Source organism: Bidens hawaiensis, unplaced genomic scaffold (genome assembly GCF_021521415.1).
Source record: "Bidens hawaiensis isolate Kalapana, Puna unplaced genomic scaffold, B.hawaiensis_p1.1 tig00008893_1, whole genome shotgun sequence".
In the NCBI taxonomy this organism is placed as follows: Eukaryota; Viridiplantae; Streptophyta; class Magnoliopsida; order Asterales; family Asteraceae; genus Bidens; species Bidens hawaiensis.
In genome coordinates, this window is record NW_027491644.1 from 809,380 (window position 1) to 825,287 (window position 15,908).

The 15,908-nt window shown below is 39.0% G+C and overlaps 1 protein-coding gene and 2 pseudogenes across 2 annotated transcripts; 1 reads left to right on the forward strand and 2 right to left on the reverse strand.

Moving 5' to 3' along the window:
* Window positions 1-1,766: 1,766 nt before the first annotated feature.
* On the reverse strand, window positions 1,767-6,379 carry LOC143530311 (anthocyanidin 3-O-glucosyltransferase 2 pseudogene; annotated as a pseudogene).
* Window positions 6,380-8,811: 2,432 nt separating this feature from the next.
* Window positions 8,812-11,380, forward strand: LOC143530296 (uncharacterized). Its single transcript, XM_077025868.1, has 3 exons — window positions 8,812-8,952; window positions 9,016-9,153; window positions 11,161-11,380. The coding sequence occupies exons 1-3, from the start codon at window positions 8,862-8,864 to the stop codon at window positions 11,175-11,177; spliced, it is 246 nt and encodes an 81-aa protein (XP_076881983.1). The 5' UTR covers window positions 8,812-8,861; the 3' UTR covers window positions 11,178-11,380.
* A 98-nt stretch (window positions 11,381-11,478) lies between these two features.
* On the reverse strand, window positions 11,479-15,343 carry LOC143530318 (uncharacterized; annotated as a pseudogene). The gene is made up of 2 exons (XR_013134836.1): window positions 11,935-15,343; window positions 11,479-11,849 (listed from the first exon to the last, which is right to left on the reverse strand). The product of XR_013134836.1 is annotated as an uncharacterized LOC143530318 (transcript).
* Between the last annotated feature and the right edge of the window lie 565 nt (window positions 15,344-15,908).

Consider the following 15,908-nt stretch of genomic DNA (forward strand, 5'->3'; position numbering starts at 1 on the left):
ACTTTATTCACCATTCCTAGTTCAAAAACCATAGAGTAGCACAAAAATATACAATCCATGAATGGATGCTTAAATAATGAGTTTTCCAATATTACGTAACCAAACAACCATAAGTCTTGAATATCTTAACATAACAAAACTTTAAATACACAAAACCATTGAGGAATAATAATGAAATTACTATAACATTAGCATACTCATTGCCAATAATCCATAATATCACCAAATATTAACTAAACTTCATCTAAATCAAAGTGATAACAAAAATTTTAGCTCATCATGAGCTCAAGAATAACATACAAGCTTGAGAAGTAAGAAAATTCATGGTAAAATCAAGAAGAATCAAGCCAAGAACCCAAGCTAGATGATGTAGAATTGTAGATGATGAATGATGCTTCTCTTGGTGTTGGAATCTTTCAAAGATGCTTGCAAATGAAAATCACCAAGGTTTGGAAGTTAAACAATGGGTTCAAAACTTCCCCTGGACCACCCATTTCTTTCTAGATGCTGGTAATTTTATATGGAAAAAGAGAGACGTGGTCATGTTTGAAGCAGGGCATGCCATATTTAAGCAAACACCAGATCTAGCATACCATTGGTTCTTCAATCACCAAGATTGTTTATTGCAGGTGATACACTAGTGGTATAAGGGACAAAAGAGTATTAAAAGAGCATACACAACTGGCCAAAGCTAATTTGGAAACCTTGAATTATGAGGAAGAAGGCAGAAACGGCTTTGCTTTGTTGAGGCACAATTTAAATTAGATCTAGCTCTAAAGAAAGGAGTGACATGATCATGACCATACAAAGACATGGTCATGTGTGAAATGTAAAATGTGACATGGTGATCACGCTTGTAAGGAGTGACATGATCATGTCCATACAAAGGCATGGTCATGTGTGAAAATGTAAAATGTGACATGGTCACGCTTGTATATGAACATGTCTATGCAAACGCTCCATTTTCATTTTGTTCTTCGCATAACACCCAAATCTTCACATAATATCGAAAGTCGTATAAATTCAAAAATCAATAAATAAGTATATAATCTCGTGATATTTCCAATAAACGTGCATGATATGGGCATAAGATCGAACAATAAATATGTGTAATTTTAAGCACATCAGTTCGTCGCCGCAACACACGGATTTTGTTTGTTTTTGTATTAAATATATAAATTTGTTATACTTGGCCGTTAAGAAGTTTATTTTTTTAGTTCCAGTGTCGTAACACAATATTGATCAAATTCACGCTAACTCATAGCCGCACCACGTAAGTTTTATCCACTGATGGCACGTCGTTTTAAACATGCTTTATTTTTATTATAAGCTATATATGCATATAGGAGTGCCAAATATATTTTTAAGTGTTTACTTTTTGGGTTTATTGTCGTTAATGTGATGACTAGCATACCTAAATAATACCAAACGAATCTGTGTTGATAAGTTCCTATAACAAGACGGGTTTTGTTACCTAATTAAATCTTTTATAAGGGTGGGCGCACAATTGCACATGGTTTGTGAGAGAGAATACACTAAGCATCACCGTATTTTTTTTTCTTTCTCAATTAAAAACTACAACTACATGAATTGTTTTACCCATCAATCAAACAGATAAACAACTATTAGAAAATTTTTACATTCTTAAAACAACCCATATGTGATATTCGTTTTCATATCTAGTAATTATTGAATGTAACGACCGATCGCATTACCTTAGTAACAAAACCTACCATACACCAACCCATACAATCAAACAAACGAGTTTAAACTTTGGATTGAAGAACATTTATCAAATTCTCTAGAGCTTGAAAAGAAGACCCATTTTCCATTAAAGCCCTTTTGCTCTTCTCACTCATTTCTTTGACCTTTTTCCTCAACTCACCGTCATCACCACCACCACCGTCCATCAACTTTCTCACACCTTTCTCCACCTCATCAGCCAACACCAAATCATTATCATTATCCAACCTTATCTCCACACTTAATTCAATCTCTTTGACCATCTCAAACGCATTCAAATGTTGCTCTCCATACAAAGGCCATGTCGCAATCGGCACACCATAATATATGCTCTCCAAAATTGAGTTCCACCCACAATGTGACACAAACCCACCAATGGCTTTGTGGGCCAACACACTCACCTGAGACACCCACCCGCACACAAACCCTCGCTCAACCGTCCTATCAATAAACCCATCCGAAAACAAACTCTCTTCAATATTTTCATAATCATTTGGAAGCTCTTGACGCGTCTTAGCCGGCTCACGTAACGACCACAAAAACCGGTACCCAGCTCGCTCCAAACCGGCTGCTATCTCCCTCACCTGAACCCGGTTCATACTCCCCATGCTACCAAAACACAGAAACACAACCGAACTATCTGGCTGCTGGTCCAGCCACTGAATAGCCCCTTCATGGCCGGACCGGTTAGGATGCCACCTAGCCGGTCCAACATGATCAACCACCGGTCCAACCGGGTAAACCGGTGGCAAACCCATGTAGTTAGAATTAGAACACAAAGAGTCAAGTGCATAGGGTTCAAGCTCCCTGAACGTATTAACGACTATACTCTTGGTCTCTTTGTACCTACACGCGTGGTTTACAAACCACGAGTAACCACGTTCGTTTTTGTTGATACAAAACAATGGAAGTGCGTTTGACGGTACTGGGTTCAGAAAACTCGGTACCGTCAACTCGTTTCCAGAGTTGAAAGACTCTATCATCCAAGGTTGTTAAATGGAGTACAAAGCCAAGATAAGCCGCGGGAGATGCGAAATACAGGTAACAAGGGATGCCCAGATCTTTTGCCACGTCAATCATTGAAGTACAAAACATATCTACAAACAATCCAGTGATGTTTTTGATTTTGAGTGTGTGTTGGACTATGGGTTTATGGTTTTGTATGTAGAGTGAAACAAAGACGATGTTGCAGTTGTATTGATTTGGGGGTGGTGAGTCAGCAGGGGGGAGTTGGATGAACCGGATGTGATCCGTGGATGTGTGTGATTGTATATAGTTGTTGACGAGTGGCCACTGAGGCACGGAGATGGTGACGATGGTGACGGAGATGCGGTGGAGATGGTGGTTGGTTAAGTGGGTTGCGAACTCTTACGCGGGGAGAAGATTGCCCATGGTAGGTGCGGCGATGATGGCTACCTCTGCTCGTTTCTTATCTTTACAAAACTAGTTTTGCTTAATAGAAAGGAAAGGGATGAGTAGGGTTTTCTAAACGTGTACGTTTTATACGGCGGATATTAAGATATTTTGTGTGGTTGGTTTTTTTTTCCCTAATTTCATTCTTGGTGTTCCAAGCCCAAGGTCTATAAACCTCAGCGAAAAACATGTTTTTGTCTTCGATAGATTGAGGTTGGCAGTACCTCGGGCTGCCTAAAATAATTAAAAAAAAAAAAGCATATATTAGTTGTTATGTTACTTGAGGTAATTAATTTTAGCAGCAATCTTAGTTGGCTAACGTTACAATGAATTGTTTTTTTTCACTTTGAAATTTCTTATTATTACTTTTCCTTATTTACCTATCGTATTAAAGAAATATCGTTTTTGGACATATCACTGTTCATTACCATAGTCTTCATATATATTAAGCATTCTCATGATTTTTTAATAATTAAATAATTCAAAACTAAATTAATTTATTTTATAGGCGATTCAAGTGAATCAATCAACTATTAACCTAATTCACACGACTACCCTAACTTAGTTCTTCGGAAGCCATCGTCCTCTAATATTCATTCGTGTTTTCTTCTACATCATCTTCCTTCAGTCAACCAAAGATTCATAATCAAGATTGACCGATGGGTTAATTACCTATCTTCTTGATTTCGATAGGGCCATAATCTGATGATGAGAAACCCGAATTTTCATAGCCTCTCTATCCCAAACTCTATTCTGGCTAAATTTGAAGATTATCAGCAGGTTTGCTTTTCCAAATCTCGGATGATGTTCTTCCTTCTATGATTAACCTTATGATTCGTTGTTCGATTTGCTTATAAATGCACAATTTTTAGTGTTTTTTGTCAATTAACCTCGCTTTATTCGTTTTAATTATTTCAATTTGTTAATTTGTCACTCATTATTAAACGACTCTCTTTGTATTAGTGTCAAAGATTGTCTTTTTCTTAAGCCACAAGTGTGTACATGGTTATCCTTGCTAGATAATATCCTCTCCCTGAGGGATATATGTTTCTCTACCGAAGGTCTTCTGCCCCTGCAGAGGGTTTACCCTTGTGCCGTAGGTTATTTGGTACCCTACCTCCACATATGGATATATCAGTTGGAAGATGTAAGGAGCAATTATGATAATGGTTCTTAAGATCATAGAATGAGAATCGAGAAAAGAAAAAATTGTTTGTAGAGCAAGGGTGATGATGGCATATTATAAACTAGGCAAGATAGAGGTGAGAAATACATTTTATTTATCTCTCTTCAACAATACGATACATACATACATACATATATATATATATATATATTAGTACTAGTTATAACTGATATTGAATCATAAAAGTATGTCTATCCGTTATGATCGCTCATAATAATTTAGATATTAAACAATATATGGAGCTTATTTATTTCCAAAGCTTTGGGTAAATGATGTTGGAAACTTGTGAGAAATATATAAAAATATATATATATATAAATTGCAGCTCGCGGATGAAAATCAGTACGGTTATGCACTTTAGAGCGTTCACACCTATCCATCATATTTTGTGAGTGGTGTTTTTATAACGTAGAGAGTGGTTTAGGGTGTTGGGAGTGGAGAGTATAAATACATTAATTTTTCTGTATATTTGAAAAGTTACTGTTCATTTCCTGTTTTTTTATATTTGTTGAAAATGGTTATGAGTGAAGGGGAAGAAAATATCATTATAAAAGTATAAAAAGGTACTATTTAATTGAAAATGAGAGACGAAATGTAGTGATTTTAATGTAATTTTAAATTTGAAGACGCGGAATAGCTATGAGAATGATTTTATACCAACATGAGTGAACCTTTTTAATAAACAGCCTGGCGACTAGACAAATTCAATTAAATCGCTTAATAGAAAAACCTAAATAGGGATGGCAATGAAACTCGGATCCGATGGGAAAACCCGAGACCCGAAATATTTGGGATGGGTAAGACCCGACCCATTAGGGTTTGGGACGGGTTTGTGATTAGTTTTGAAATTTTTCGTGGATTTGGGGCGGGCTTAGTATTTTTAATATACCTGATTACCCGACCCAATTACCTGATAACATTGACCCATTTACCCGATTATAAACCCGACATACCCAATATAACTTTTTATGTATATTTATTATTATATACAGTATAGTATTTTGTAATATCTTATTAATCAATTATTCTATATTTCTATATGGCAACAAGAAATTTGAACTTAAGAGTTCCTGTTTCAAATTTCAACAATTTAGTGAACTTAAGAGTTCCTGTTTGCTAAAGTCAAGCAGTTGTTTTGATGCTTCTAGTTGCTTTGGACATAGGGGTTGCTTTGGACATAGGGATGTAATGGGTAATAATTGTATATAGTTAGATTAGTTATATTTTATCAAAACTTGATAAAAATCTGACGTGTTTTGGGTCAAGCATATCTGATAGGTACTTTATCAAAATTCGATAGAAACCTGAAATCTGATGGATATCCTCGAAACCCGACGGGTAAATACCCGATATATACCCGACGGGTTTGGGACGGGTTTCGGACGAGCTTTAGTAGTCGGGTATGGGTATGGGATTACCTAAACCCACCCAAACCCGACCATTGCCATCTTACCTAAACATGCTCAGTTTATCGGATGCGTTAGACATGACAACAAAAAACCCCAATTACTTTTTGAATAGGGAAAAATCCTAAAATGTGCTTTTTGAGAAGAGAGTTTGAAAATAGGCTAACAATTTTAAAAGTTCCATTAATAATCCTTGGAAAACAAGCGGCGCCGTGAGATTGTGTTTTTCACGGATGGATTTCGGCCTCCAATATTAGAGTGACACGTTTAAAGCATCTGACCTACCCTGATGGTTTTGTAATCAAATCTATCTCCGCCGATAACTTTGGTCTGAAAATCATCTCCGCAAAAACCATCTTTTCCGTGATGTTTGTCCTGTTTTCACCTCCTTCGTGAGTTTTCAAAAAAGTCAAAATTCGTGCTTTTTTAAAATTCATCTGACCAGAAGAATTTCAAGTGAATTTTGTCTTTTGGCATAAAACCCACAGCATTCTTCATCTTCGTCTTCTTCATCTTCACATAATCTACCACACATCCTCCTCCGCAGCCACCAACCATCTCCTTCCCCGACTAACTCCGAGAGTCCAACCAGCTTTTCCGATGAGCCATCGCCATCGCCGGAAATTATCATATGGATTTGATCGGCGGTGGCGGTGGCTCGTCGGAAAAGGTTGAGCTCTTAGAGTTCGTTGAGGAAGGAGATGGGTGGCGACGGCGGCGGAGGGAGGATGTGTGGTAGATTATGTGAAGATGAAGAAGAAGAAGATAAAGATGAATATTGTTGTGTGTTTTATGTCAAAAGACGAAATTCACTTGAAATTTATCTTGTCAAATGAATTTTAAAAAAACACGAATTCCGACTTTTTTTGAAAACTCATGGAGGAGATGAAACAGACCAAACATCACGGAGGAGATGGTTTTCACAGAGATGATTTTCATATCAAAGTTATCGGTAGAGATAGATTTGATTACAAAACCATCGGGGTATGTCAAATGCTTTACACGTGCCACTCTAATATTAGAGGCCGAAATCCATCGGCGGGAAACCCGATCTCACGGTGCTACTTGTTTTTCAAGGATTATTATTAAAACTTTCAAAATTGTTAGCCTATTTTCTAACTCTTCCTCTCTCTCTTTAAAAAAAAAAAGAAGAAAAGAAAAAAAGCGTATTTTGATAATTTTCCCTTTTATTTAGGAAAAATCTTAAACAGAATTACAAATTTTGTCCTTTAAAATAAGACGAATTACGGTTCGTGTCCTTTTCTAAGTTTCCTTGCAGGCGGTGTACTTTAAACTTTTTTTTTCTACACGTTATGTCCTTTACGCTAACTGGGTTAGAAAAACTCAGTTAAATGCCCTCACGTGAGGCGCATGTGAGGGCATTTTTGTCTTTTCACCTGTACCTGCAAACACCATCTTCTTTCTTCTTCATTTTTGTCTTTTCACCTGTACCTGCAACTCCATCCTCTCTCTCTTCCATCACCACCTCCATCTTCTCTACCACCACCATTACCAACCAAATCTCCATCATCAACTGCAGAGTTAGACCGCTGCCACCTCCCTACATAATAAATCAACTCCTCTTTCTTCCCCTTCTCTTTATTTGGCGTTAATTTCCAAACAAATTTCTATGGTTTAGATTCAAGAAAATAAACCCTTTTGGATTCAAGACAACAAATTTCCAAACAAATCACAATGGTTTTTGTTGTTTGATTTTGTTTTTTTCTGTTAAAAGTTGTGAATTCTGTAGATTTGTCACTAGGGTTCCGCTTAATCGGAACTAGGGTTTGAAATTTGGGGCTTTTTTTCCGGCGAGATTGTATGGCTCCGGGTTGTTAGATGCTGGTAAATTAAACAAAGGGAAGAGTAAATGGTGAGAAGGTAACAAAGTCCACACAAGAAGATTGAAAAAACCCACCAAGACCACTGTCGTCGCCGGTGCGGTCACTGTTCACCTACCCCCAAATCCGTTTCTCCACCGGCCACTGCTAGTAACCATCAGACCCTAGCTGCTTATAAACACATAAATTCAATAAACCAACAACCATTCCATGTACTAGAGGTGATGAACAGTTGGTTCAAAATCTGGACCCCACCGGAAGCTAGGTTGTTAAACTAGTGATTGAGGGTTGGGTTAAGATCTGAATCCTACGATGGTGGTCACAGTCGGTTTTCCGGCCGCCAGTACGGCAGCATCTACGGCGGGGGTGTTTAGGGGGTGTACAGCAGCGGCTACAGTCGGTTTTCCGGCCACCACTCATGGCTATTGATTCCGGTGGTGGTGGTGGTGAGTCCGGCGGGGGTGTTTAGGGTGGATTTTTCTTAGCCTGTGATGGAGAATTGGTTGGTGAGATTGATGATGGTGATTGATGATGGTGTTTGCAGGTACAGGTAAAAAGACAAAAATGCCCTCACATGCGCCTCACGTGAGGGCATTTAACTGAGTTTTTCTAACCCAGTTAGCGTAAAGGACATAACGTGTAGAAAAAAAAAGTTTAAAGTACACCGCCTGCAAGGAAACTTAGAAAAGGACACGAACCGTAATTCGTCTTATTTTAAAGGACAAAATTTGTAATTCTGTCAAAATCTTATAGAATAATAACCAACTTTTCAAAGTGTTCCAATTAGGTCACTGATACATATTTTTTCTAAATCGAGTCACTAAATCTTCAAATCAAATCTCACCAATTTTTTTGTGTATCAAGAAAGAAATAGAGGATAAGATGTGGGGGTCGGAATTTGCAATATATGTAGCTAAATTTAAAAATTTTTAAAAAACGTTAATTATATTAAAATTTAAAAATAAAAAATAAAATTCACGTCGCCACTTAGTGTCAATTTAAAAAAAACAGATAAAAAGATTTCCTATGTGAAACAAAAAAGAAAAAGGCTAGAAAAACACGTTAAAACCTTTAATTTAATCAAACATGAAAGTTGAATAACTTAATTAAAACATTTTTTAAAATTAAGTGATATAATTGAAACATTTTCAAAAGTTAGGTTAAAGTTGTCCCTTTTTTTTATTGTCTTTTGAGTCTTTTAACAAAAAACAATAAAAACACTGTAAACCGAGAGGTAGAAATAGAACATAACACAGAGGCACTGACGGAAAGATGCCGGCGTCAGCGACGATGATCGGAGCATTACTGGGTTTGGGCACCCAGATGTATTCCAACGCCCTCCGCAAACTCCCATACATGCGCCGTAATCTCTCTTTATTATATATTTCCCCTTGTTTCTTTCCCTAATTAATTGAATTTCCTACAGATCCGTGGGAGCATGTTCTGGGTATGGGTTTAGGAGCAGTCTTTGCTAACCAGCTTGTCAAATGGGACGCCAACCTCCAACAAGATCTCGATAAAATGCTCGACAAAGCCAAAGCCGCTAATGAGCGCCGTTACTTCGGTATTAACCCTAACCCCTCATTCTAAATAAATCGTCTATCTGATTACCAACTATATCTAACCGATTAAAGCTTCCATATAAAAGCACAAATACGAGGGTAGAAACAGATGTAGAAAGCAAACATGCAGCGATAAGCCGATAACTTTAGATGATACATAGGGGTTTCCGTAAAGGTGCGAACTTGCTGACAAGCAGGTTTGGGAGTTTGGTTAATTGATTAGAGCATGTATTCAAAATCACTCCTGAGCTCAATAAATGATAAAGAGCATAAGCATTGATACCAAGTGGCTGTTTGTCTCGTTGGCCTCTGAGAAGCAGTATTGTAAGTGGATCCTCGTTAAACATGTAATGCTACACTGAGCTCAATCAATGATATCTTGCACCTGAACGGCCGCTAATTCAGTTTTTCTAAGTAATGGGGAAGCTGACTAACACATTACAATGGAAGATACTAGTTACGTAAAAAGTGGGTTGTCAAGAACATGAAGTGTCTTTAATTTCAGTCACTCTAAACAGGAATGTTTATAGATGATGATGATCACCCAACTTAAAGCCTTAAAAGAAGCCTAAAACCAATTTTGTCTTCAAATCAGGCCTGATTTTTAAAGCCTCATATAAGCGCTTCCTTTCGACTAACATGCCTAGCCCTCAAACCATAAAACACAAGGATTACTATCTAACCTATCTTATGAAACCCGAGGTATTCCAGCGGGTTTGGGTTACGGGTCAATACGGGTCTGGCCAAATTGAGTTCAGGTCAAAACGGGTCTAGCCAAAACTCACATTTGAAGTGTGAGCATCAGGAACTGAATGCTTTCTTTGAATATGGCAACGGTGTTGGTAATGGTGGCGGTGGTGGAATGACCGTGGCGGTGACAATTGAGGTGCTGGTGGAGTGGCGGCGGCGTAGATGCGGTGCCAACGACAACAAGTAGCAGAGACAAATAATCGTCATGGGTGTTGTTCCATTTGGACCCTTTTTAAGTTAACAAGTGTGTTATAATATTGCCCGTTTTGACCCATTGACTAATTTGAGGTGTCCTAAATAAATGCATATACAATTTAGTTTTGCCCAAATCAACCCGTTCTCTAATTTCCACCCATAGAAACAACTAACGTAGATGATTGTAGAACTTGTAGTAAATCTTTTATCTTTTGGAAAGACACACACAAAATCCTTTTTAAAACATACCCTCCATTGACTGAGCAAAAGGTTCGTAAAAGCTCAGAGATTATCGAAATTCCAAAAAGAAGGCAGCATCACATTAAAGGCACAATATTCCTTTTATTTGTATGTCACAGCAGTTAGTAGTTTTAGGCATAGTTATTAAAAGCCCTCGCTTCTTGCGCCTAGGCCCATTTTTCAGGCGAGGCTCAATAAATGCGCTTCTAGTTCCTAGGCGAGCGCTTCAGCATTGTCTATGCCAAGAACATGAGAAAATAAAAGCCGAGCAAAAGAAACACAAGGAGCGCTAATGTGCTATTGAAACTTAGACCTAGGAGAGGTCAAAGACATTATATTGATACATTTTGTTATTCAAGTTCTGGAATTACATTTGAATCTTGACTATTTTAGAACTTTTGGTACTAATTAGATGATATTAGATGTTATATAATAGCTTTTGTTTTATTTTATTTGAAGAATAGTATTATTTTTCATATACATAATGTACTTTAAATTTTCTATTTAAGTGCGCTTTTTTTTCCTCAGGCCCTCGTATTTTTTGCGCCTTGTGCCTAGGCCCTAGGCGAGGCCTATGCGCCTAGCGCATTTGATAACTATGGTTTTAGGGCTAACTTATAAATATAGGGACACTGAGGAAATATAGTTGAGAAATCTGGTGGTAGTGTGGTACTATGAAGTATGAACATTAGAAGTGAGATTAACCCTGGATTATTCGGTTTTGAGCTTCTCAATTCTCACTCTTATAGCTAATTTGATCATCCTGATTATTGTTATTGTTAATATAATTGTAAACATGGTTTATTTTGAACTTTAAAATGCAGATGAAGATGACGAGTAACAGCACAATAAAGACTAGTTGCAATCCAATGTCTAGAGAATGCAGTTTCATTCAAATTTTCATGTAATTCACAACATTCTCCTGTTCAACTTAATTCTCAGCTTTTTGTAAGACTGTTTCAAACCTTATGCTCTTGATGCATATGTGACTGTACAACAATAATCAATATTATCTTGGACTATCGGATCTTTTATATAACGATATTCATGAAAAGCTGCAGCTTCTAATACACGAGTCACAAGCTATACTGCTGAAAAATGATTTAAGTCAAACAATATGGATCTTAGAATCTTAGTTACATCTATGCATATGGATCTTGACTCATCTTCTCAGCATTTGATGATGCATCTTTCATTACATGCCTGAGACGATCACACACATGTCTAGCAGACGGTCTTTCAGCCGGAACGGTTTTGGCACATTGAAGCCCAATTTCAAGAACTTCAAAAGCAGCAGTTTCTTCATGAGGTAATAATGGTTTTAGCCCCGGATCTATCAGTTCTTCGCGCTCTAGTCCTTGCATTTCAATACGTGACTCAATCCATCTCACCATATCCACATTTTCACCAAAATCTCCACCTGTCGGCAATCTCCCGGTAACCAGTTCCATCAATACAATCCCCATACTGTAAATATCACTCTTCTCAGTCGGCTTAAATGAATACGCGTATTCTGTTTCAAACACACAACTTTATGAGTTAATGATATATAAATCATTTTATAAAATTTATATTGTTTTATATTACTGAATGTGTACCTGGAGCGATGTAGCCGTATGACCCTGCGAACCACATGTTCGAGTTGCTAGTCAACGAGTCGTGATACTCGGTGATGGCCTTTGCTAGCCCGAAATCACCCAAATGTGCTTCCATGTTTATATCCAAAAGAATATTTGCTGACTTGATATCCCGATGAATGATCTTTGGCACACAATCATGGTGAAGGTACTCGACACCTTGGGCTAACCCAAGTGAGATCTTTAACCTAGTTTCCCAATCAAGGGTCTTCTTTTTTTTGATGTTTTCTGGTTCTTGGTGCAACCAGTCGTACACACTCCCGTTATCCATGTACTCGTATATCAACAGGTTCGATCCCGCCCCTTTGTTGCTACAGTACCCGAGTAACTTCACTAATCGTGTGTGTTTGATCCGACCGATTGTATTCACTTCTCGTGCAAAGCTTTTATCAAGAAACATGTCATCTTTCCATGGTATTCGTTTAATGGCGACTATCTCACCGGTTAGAAGTTCGGCTCGGTAAACCGTTCCTGACCCACCAGACCCGATTATGTACTTGTCACTTAGATTGTTTGTAGCTTCCATTATGTCTTCCCATCTGAAATCACTTCGGGCTGAACCCCGTTTGAAAAAGAGCGGTCTTCTTTGTGCTCGGGATGAAAACGTTGAAGAATAATCCGTGCTTGACCCGTCTTCGGCTCTTACAAAGCCTGACCTCTTTCTCCTGGAAAATAGTAGGGCCATGAGAAACATCATTCCAATTGCAACTATGGTAGATACAGCTGAGATTGCAATAACTGATGCTTGACTCAGCCTATTTCGTCCCCGGTTTTTGGAGTCTCGACAACGATCAAGAGGAGGTCCGCAAAGACCAAGATTTCCGAGAAATGAGTCAACTGGTAAATCCGAGTACCCGTCATCTAATTTCCCTTCAAGATTGTTGTAAGAGAGATTAAGCCTGCCCATACTACTCATCTGACTGAGTTCTCCTGGAACGGGCCCTGTTAACGCGTTATGAGAAAGGTCTAACACCTCGAGTTTCGATAATGTCCCGATGGATGCTGGGATGCTGCCAGTCAAATTATTGTAACTAAGGTCTAAAACACTCTGTAGATTCTTGAGTTGACCGATTTGACTCGGGATCTCACTGCTGAAATTGTTGCTCGATAGCTGAATCTCATACACTTTGCTCAACTTCCCAATAGTTTCCGGGATCTGCCCCGAGAGTTGATTCTTGTTCAACCTTAAAACATTGATAGACGAAAGCTTGCTGATTTCATTCGGGAGGTTACCACTGATCGAATTGGCATCGAGTGAAAGCACTAAAAGCGTTGAACAGTTGAATAAGTTTAACGGAAGGGGGCCCGTAAACTTATTAAACGACAGCTTTAACTCACCCAACAATGGCAAGTCCCCAAGCCAAGACGGGATTGATCCCGAAAGAAGGTTATTATTGAGATCAATATGAGTTAATCCCGTGCAATTTGAGACCTCGTGTGGCAAAGAACCGGTTAACAAATTACCCGATAAATCCAATAATGACAATTCTCTTATTCTCCCGAGTGCGGATGGGATCTTCCCGGTAAACTGGTTTCTGCCGAGCCTTAACCTCTGAAGAGACGGTGAATTCCCGAGACGGGACGGAATCTCACCATCAAAATCATTGTTGGTAACATCGAATGAGAGAAACGAACCCGAGCTACACAACGGATCAATACTACCATTAAGTTTATTATTCGAGAGGTTTATTCTTGTTAAGTTGACAATGTTTCTTAGCCCTTTTGGGATATTGCCTTGTAGAGAATTATTGTAAAGCATGAGCTGTTCTAACGATCTCAGATACCCGAATGCCGCTGGAATCCCACCGCTGAGACGGTTGTCCGCCAGGTCTATGATGGTGAGTTGGCGGCATTTCCCGAAAGTCGCAGGAATCTCGCCAGAGAGGTCGTTTTGTCTCAGGTGAACGAAGTTTAACTGGCTGAGTCTTCCAACGGTAGCCGGGATCTCCCCATTGAAATGATTCCCGTAGAAATCAATCATTTGTAAGCCCGAGCAGTTCCCGATCTTCATCGGGATCTTTCCAGTTAACTGATTCTCATACAAATACAGAATCTGAAGATTCTGAAGCCTCCCAATTTCTTTCGGTAATTCACCGCTCAATTCGTTTTGAAACAACGTTAATGTCTCCAAGCTGCTGAGGTTCCCGACCGCAGGAGGAATCGAACCGGTTAACGTATTGTTGTTGAGCATTATATCCGTCAAACCAGTTAAACTAAAAAGCTCGATCGGAATCGATCCGTTGAGTGTATTATTCGACAAATCGAGTTGCTTCAACGACACACAGTCTCCCAATTCTTTTGGTATTTCACCAGATAACGAGTTCTGTGAAATCATCAAATGTTCCAATGTTGTGTTACTGTTAGAACATATGTTTTTAGGAATGGTACCAGAAAGACTGTTGTTCGACAGTACGAGGTAACTCAACTGACCCATGTTCCCCAATTCTCCTGGAACCTCACCAGTTAACTTATTTGATGACAAATCAAGATTCCATAGATTCCGTAGCTCCGTAACCGAAACCGGAATCTCCCCTTCAAGCTGATTCCCAAGCAAATTCAAATACTCGAGCTGAGTCAACTCGCCAATCCTACTCGGTGTCTCCCCGGACAAACTATTATTAGCCAAATTTAACGTTTGGAGGCTTTTAAGATCACATAGTTCATCCGGGATTGACCCGTTAAGGCTATTAACCGCTGCGGTAAACCAAACGAGGCTCGAACAGTTCCCGATATCAGGCGGGACTGGCCCGGTCAATTCGTTATCTTCTACGACCAGTTTCTCGAGCCGGGTGAGTTTACCGAGTTGTGGCGGGATGGGGCCGGAGAGATAACACGATGCCAAACCGAGAACCTCCAAGTTTTGTAACTCCCCGAGCGAAGGCGGAATCGACCCGGTGAGTCGGTTATCGCCTATACGGAGAATCCGAAGCGCGGTAAGCTCACCAAGCTCAACCGGAATGTGACCGGAGAGTTGGTTGGAAAAAAGGACAAGAGAGGACAAGTTGATTAGAGTAGAGATATTAGGTGGGATGGGGCCCACAAGCTGATTGGATGAAAGATCAATATGGAGCAGGTTGGTTAAAAGTGAAATGGACGGTGAGATTGAGCCGCCGAGAGACGAACCGGAGAGGTTAAGTCCGACCACCTGAGACCACTTTCCGGCGCAGGGGACACCGGTCCAGTTACAGTAACCCCGGTTCGTCTCTGACCAGTCTTGTAAAACATTTTGCGGGTCGTCAGTAAATGCTTGTTTCACTTGTAAAAGAAGTTTTAAACTCGTTGCAGAGTCTAAATTATTAGACTACACGTGCCTTAATAATAATAATATTATAACAAAAGCAATGAAATATTTAAGAACGTGTTTAGCCATGGGTTTGGGTTCGAGGAAGAAGATATATAAAAGAAGGTGATGAAAGGAAAACGGTGCATGTATATGTTATTATTTACGTGTAAGGTTTTGGGAAGTTGGAGGGAGTTGAGGTGTCAGAAGAAGCATTAATGCCAGAAGGTTGAGAGTTAAATGGGTTTTTAGAGGGTTGAAGGTTGAGGAGGAAGAAGGAAGAGGAGTGAGTATGGATTGTTTTGGTTAAAAGGGCTAGACAGTGATTGGTTGTGGTTCAATGCTACTTTAAAATTGGGACAGTTTATAAAGTCAAAGTTGGGTCCACTTTCTTTTTGTGAGTTTACATTCTCTGGAGTAGCCTGTGATTTGACCTGATTTAAGCATTAGAACTTAGAAGCACCATACATATACAAGCAAGTGTTTTATGTACCCTACCCACATAGGGGTAACAGGGGTGTTGTCATGCGGTTTGAAAGTCATGCACCCTACCCATATTGGTGCCCCGTCCTCTACTCACTATATTAACTAGTCACTATATTAACTAAGAGTGTAAGATAGATGGCTATATACAATTGCTATTTAATCGAACAGT